At 54.6% G+C, this 6000-nt stretch overlaps 1 protein-coding gene across 1 annotated transcript in view; it reads right to left on the reverse strand.

Moving 5' to 3' along the window:
* The window catches only part of CAPZB (capping actin protein of muscle Z-line subunit beta), a 120743-nt gene extending 114997 nt beyond the window's left edge, over positions 1 to 5746 (reverse strand). The window contains exon 1 of the mRNA XM_090268704.1: positions 5634 to 5746. Coding sequence (XP_090124830.1) covers positions 5634 to 5636 — 3 coding nt within the window. The 5' untranslated portion in view covers positions 5637 to 5746. The remainder of the gene's footprint in view (positions 1 to 5633) is intronic.
* Between the last annotated feature and the right edge of the window lie 254 nt (positions 5747 to 6000).

Raw genomic sequence — 6000 nt, forward strand, 5'->3', positions numbered from 1 at the left:
TCCACAACTCACTCCCCAGACTGAGGCACCCACATTCGCTCAGTCTCCTCCATGGCTGGTCCCCAAACTCAAAAGGCTGACCACACGGGACCTCTGCTTTTGTTCCAGGACTCTGCCTAGAATGGCCTCCACCAGACTGCACCCCAACCCTCCTCGCTGCCTGGGCAAGGTCTCCCCAGGCTTTACCCTGAGTGTGGGCTGCAGTGGTCTGCAGGGCTTCCTGGAAGAGATGAAATGCAAGCCAAGCCTGCAGGGATCACAGACGTGGCCCATGTTAAGTCTTTTCTATTACCACTTCCTTCCTGCTGCACTGAACTTTTGGTTGTATTTTGCCTCCCCTTCTGGATTAGGAGACAGGGATTATGGCTTCTTATTTGTGTCCCTTACTCTATGGAAAGCAGAATAAGATAAATAGTCATAGCTACCACTGACTGTGTGCTAAGCACTGGACTGAATTCATTACACATTTCATTTCTTTCTCCTGGTATCTCTATGTTATCCTCAAGAAACGGAGGCCACGGGAGGTTAGGATCCTCACTCAGGTCACATTCTGAGTGGCAGAGACTGAACTCCAACCCAAATCTGCCAAGCACATGTTCTGTGGAGCAGGCAGCAAAGAGAACGCAGCCACCTCTCCACTCACTACGCATTCACTCAGTGCTTACGAGGCACTCACCAAGTGCAAGGCAGCCAGTACAAGGTGTGGGGCAGTTAGTGGGAACCAAATAGACAACGTCCCTGCTCTCACAGAGCTCATATGTTCTGTCCCCAGTCCTGTCCCTCTTCTTCCAAGCCTGGGGGCTCCACCAGGCACACACATGGCATGAGACGTGATATCCAGCATCAGACTAAGGCGACCAGAGGTGTTCAGGGCACAAGGAGCCTTGCCTTCTACAGTGAAGTGGGGCCTCAGGCTCTACTAGGGAAGGTCTTCTTCCTTCAAGGCACAGACCAAAGGCAAGCAAACTTCAAATAGCCTTCAGCAGGCAGTAAGGAGTGAAGGAAAGAGGTCTAGCTCTGGAATCAGTAAAACCCAGTTCCTCCACTTAGCAACTACATACCTACCCCCTTGAATCTCATCTGTAAAATGGTGATAATAATAATAGTACTTACATAATTATGTGCCAGATGTTGTTTGAAGCACTTGACATGCATTATTATCTCATTTAATCACCACAAAAGCCTTGTCAGGAGGTACTGTTATTATCCCAAGGAAGTCAGTCTGGCTCCTAAGTCCTAACTTTCTACCTTACGCTGCCACCCTCCTAAGACTGAACCCTCCCAGTCAGGCTGCTGCAGGAGGACTCTCTAGGTTAAAGCTCCTAGTTCAGTCTCTACCTCCTCACACTGAAACATTAATCTGTAAAAGCTTAGATTTGAAAATGGCATTGCTCTAGCTGGTCCTAATACAGGTGATTTTGCAATTGCATCCTTTGGGCTTCCGCACCCCACTCTCACAGGTGGGACCTGCTGCAAACAGAAGTGGGACAAAATCCTGTACCTGTGGCCCCACAGTTCCCTGTGTCTGAGAAACAGGAGAATGTCCAGACAGGTGCCAGGTGGACCTAGATGTGAGTCCCAGGCCTGCCACTCACACTGGCCACTCAACTTCTGAAGCTTCAAGTTCCTTGTAAGTGAAACAGAGGCTAAGGTATAACCTAAGTCTCGTTTCTGGATCACAACAGACCCTCCATCAATGTTAGCTACCTGGGTTAGAAGGGCAGGACTTCCGCGGCACAAGGTTACATTCCTGGATGGGAGAGCTTCTGTCTGCAGAAGACCAGACAGTGTGCAGTGCATCACTCCCACGGCGCTGGCAGAGGCAAGAGCAGGCGCCCTCCAGCAGGTCTGGGAGTGAAGCCTGGCACAAGCCCCAACTTTCTCTGAAGTCTCCTGCCATGTCTCATGCAAATGTGCTTGCAATTATGTTAAGCAAGACTCTTACTCCTTAAACATTAGGCATATTAAACATGTCCCTTCCCCACCCCTAACGACGAAAGCTGTGAGGGCGCAGACCCTTGCCTGTCTTGTTCATCATTGTGTCCTCAGCACATAAAGCAGCCCAGAGAAGGCAGTTTACAAATATACAGTCAAGTAATGTTACCCTGCAGCTTCAGGTACCGCCCCCCCGCCCCCCCACACTTCTGCACTTGTCTACCAGCAAACAGGAGTCTCAGTGGTCACTGGACCTCCCCTGCCATTTCTCTGTGCTGTCTGTCAGTCATCTGCCCTCTTCCCTTCCCCACAGAATGTAAAGTGTGACTTCCGAGCTATAAACAGATTATCTGCTTTCGAATGTGTGATTTATACTCTCCTTAATCTCAGGCTATCAATTGCTAGCTACTTCTTCTTCAAGCATTCCACCAGAGAGAGGGGCCAACTGGATTTAAATGAAGAGGGCTATAGACACATGAGGGGCCTGAGCTGGGCCATGGCTCTCACCTACACCAGGAGACTTTGCAACAATATGACAGGCATCACCTATCAGTTCCTGTCGGGCAAAACCATGTTAGCTGTAGAGCCAGCTCATGAGGGGGCCCTTGCCTGTCCCCCTCTGAGACAGCCCACCCCCCCCACCAACACCAGAATCGTAACTCTGAGTTAGAATAATAACTCCTAAATTAGAACCTTGAGCTGTATAAAGAAAAATGCTTTAAACTGTACTAAACTGTAAAGCACTTACAGACAGTGGTAAGATTATTACCTGCTAAGGGAATGCATGCAAATTCCATTTGCCTGTGCATTCTTAACTGATGCCAACAAAAATTATGGCATTTACTCCTAAGTCCAATGTATTTTAGATTCTCAAACTGCTATTTCTCTCCATGGATAACCGAGATCTAGCTGTGTTCTCTAGCACCAAACCCACTGAAAATAAAAACCACAGTGCTCTTAATTCATTTCCCTATGCTGTGACCTCACACTGCCACTTCTGTCCTACTCCAACTGTCACACAGTTTATTAGAGTATTCAGGTAGGAGATAAATGACAATAAGCAGTCAGAAATTACTTATCAACCCAGGAGATACTAAGAATAGGTCACTGAGAGAATAAGCATGAACTCCAAGAGGCTAAGTTCATGGACACAGACACACCCTAAAAGAGGGCACTCTAAGCCATTTTCTTCAGTGCCAGGTGCTCTTCTAGGCCCCAGGGATATAATCATGGAAAAAACAAGACAAAAATTCCTGCCCTCCAAGAGCTCCCACTCTGGTCCAGGCTAAATATGACTGCATACTACTATTTCACTACTAAACAAGGCTTAGGACCCAGCACACCAGCCAGTCAATTAATGTCCAGGGCCTCCCGCATACCGCAGCCGGTGGAGTGGAGGGCAGGAAGGGCTGCTCCTCCCTTGCCATCTCTGAGTACCCCATTATTACGTTGTCTGAACAGTGTTCTTTGTATTGTCCCACACTTAAGCAGCCTGAGACAATGGGAAGGACAAAGTTTAGAGCCTTCCAGGTGTGCTTCCACTGACTGAGCAACACCTTAAGTTACTTAACCCCCTGAGTCTCAGCTTCTTCACGTGTAAAAGGGGACAGCAATTCCTCAAAGGGCTCTGTATGGAGTCGATGAGCTCATACAGGTGAAGCTCATAGCTCATCAAGAAATGGTAGCCCCTTTCCTCCACCCCTTCCACAGTCCTTTCAGACTGTTCAAGTAAGACCCAGCACAGGCCTCTCGAGAAGCCTCCTGGATCATTTAAGGGCATTTTCCCAGCACATCTGGAGAATCAGCCACCCAGGGCAAGATGCCCCTCCCTGCCAGATACCTGCAATGAGCAGCCCCACCTGGCAACCCCACCCAATCTCTCCTGCTTCTGCCCTAAGAACAAACTTACAAAACCTCACTCCACTTTTAAAGTCCTCACCCAAATCTGTCCAGGTGTCTTTCCCCACCCAGGCCTAGGGCTGGGCCACCACCTCGTGCCAGTTCTCAGCCAATGAAGACAAGTCCGACAGCATGAAAAGTAACTGGCTACTTTTTAAATTAATATACAAGAGGGCATCAAGAAAAAACTTGGGACAGTCTGAAGTAGTCACCCCAGTGCAGCAGCAACATCCCTGAATTAAACAAGCAACCAAGATCCTCAAAACCCTTTGGGGCCCAAAGTCCACATGCGAATATCTGCCCAGCTGAGTGGGAGCACACGGTGTAAGCCAGAGCTCTGTCAGTCCATCTCTCAAGGTTCCTTGGCCACGTGAGACAAAAGCCATCTGGCCCTTGCTACCCAGGTGCTGGGCCTCTCTGCGGAAGGTTCCAAAGTGGACAGGAGGGCGGGCTTATGTGAAACCTCAGGCCAGTCAGAGCGCCCAGGCAGCACCTGCCTTCATTACCAAAACAAACACCACGAGTGGAGCTAGTTTCTCCCTCCGGGTCTGGCTCACCTGATCCGGTGCACCTCCATAATCAGCAGTTCCAACCCTCAGGAGCTGACAGTTCAGGGGGAAAGGGAGGCTGCGCCTGCTGGGGTACATCGTGTCCAGGCCGTATGTTGGCCTGGGGGCCGGCTGGTTCCCTCAAGGGCTGCGGCCTCACAAGGGCGATTGTGCGTTCATCCCTGGCCTGTGGGCTCGCCCCACCCACCCTCACCCCTCCGCCTGTCGCTCAGGCCCGGCCCCGGCGGCACGCTCTGCAAGCACCGGGAGCGGGGTACGGGGCGCGGGGCACCAAGGCTGCAGCCGCGGAAGGGCCCGCAGAGCACGGCGCTGCGTTCGGGGAAGAGATGCCCGGCATTCCCTCTCTCGCTCCCAGACGGCCTCCCCAGATGCGGCAACCCTCAATCCTGAAAAGGCCCCGGGACCACCCCACCCCACCCGCACCCCGCGCTGGAGAGCTCTCCTCGCTTCCCCGAGACGGCCAAGGTTCGCCCTGGGCGCAGGGGAACTCTTGGATCGGTGGCAGAGCTGGAAGCACGGCCTGGAGGGAAGGTAAAGTCCAGGACAGAAGGGGGCCGGCGCAGGCTACTTTTAAGAGTGGTGAGAAGTCCAGGGAAGGGGCTCATGGGAGGGGGGGGGCGGGGTGACGTCCAGGTGGTGGCATGGGCGGAGGAGGGGGAGACCCAGACTTAGGGGTAGGAAGGGAAGAGAAGATTCAGGCTGAAGCCATGGAGGAGAGGAAACAAATCTAGGCTGAAGCCACTGGAGGAGCTGACGGGGGTCCGAACCGAGGCCATGGAGGAGGGCGACAGAGGCCCAGTGTGGCCCACGGGAGGGAGAAACGACCTAAGCTGGGCCGTAGGGACGAGGAAACGGAACCTAACCCGGGCCACAGGGAGGAGAAATGGAGACCACGCCTGGGTCACCGGAGCAGGGGCCAGGCCCAGGGGTCTCGGAGGGGCTAGCCTGGGCTATGAAGGAGACTAGCCAGGACCCCGAGGTGAGAGTGGGGCTCCAGCTTGAGCCAAGGGCGGGGACTCGGAGGGGGAAGCAGGGTCGCTGCCCACCCAAGCCCGGGCTGGCGGCTCCCTCCAGAGCCAGCACGGAGGATGTCTACCTGAGATCTGGGACCCCGCCCCTCCCCCACCCGGGGGAACCCACCCTTTGCGGGCCAGGCGTCGGCAGAGGGAGGGGAACGTGAGCTACGGCGAGAGCCCCAGGGGCTGGGGGATGGTGACGTCGGGCTTTTACCATGGTGGCGGCGTCGGCGGCGGTCCCGGTCCCGGCGTCTGTGGCTCTACCCCCAGCAGCAGGGCCCGGCGCTTCCACTTCCCCGGGTGCCCAGGAGTGAACATCCGGGTCAGCGGCCCCCTCCCCCCGCGCCGGGCCGCCGCCACCTTCCTTCCCCGCCCAGACCGGCCCGGGCCCGCCCCCCACGCAGCCGGCTCTCCGCCAATGAGCGCGCAGGGCCGCGGCGATCGCCAAGTATGGAGCGTGGCGCGGGGGGGGCGGAGCGCCGATCAGGGAAGTGAGGGGCGGAGCCTGAGGGCAGGGAGGGGCACGGTGGCCAGCGGGGTGGGCGGGCCTGCAGGGTCCGCGCTAAGGCTGACTTCGGGAT

The sequence above is a fragment of the Furipterus horrens genome, unplaced genomic scaffold, assembly GCF_987537825.1.
Source record: "Furipterus horrens unplaced genomic scaffold, mFurHor1.1.pri manual_scaffold_3, whole genome shotgun sequence".
In the NCBI taxonomy this organism is placed as follows: domain Eukaryota; kingdom Metazoa; phylum Chordata; class Mammalia; order Chiroptera; family Furipteridae; genus Furipterus; species Furipterus horrens.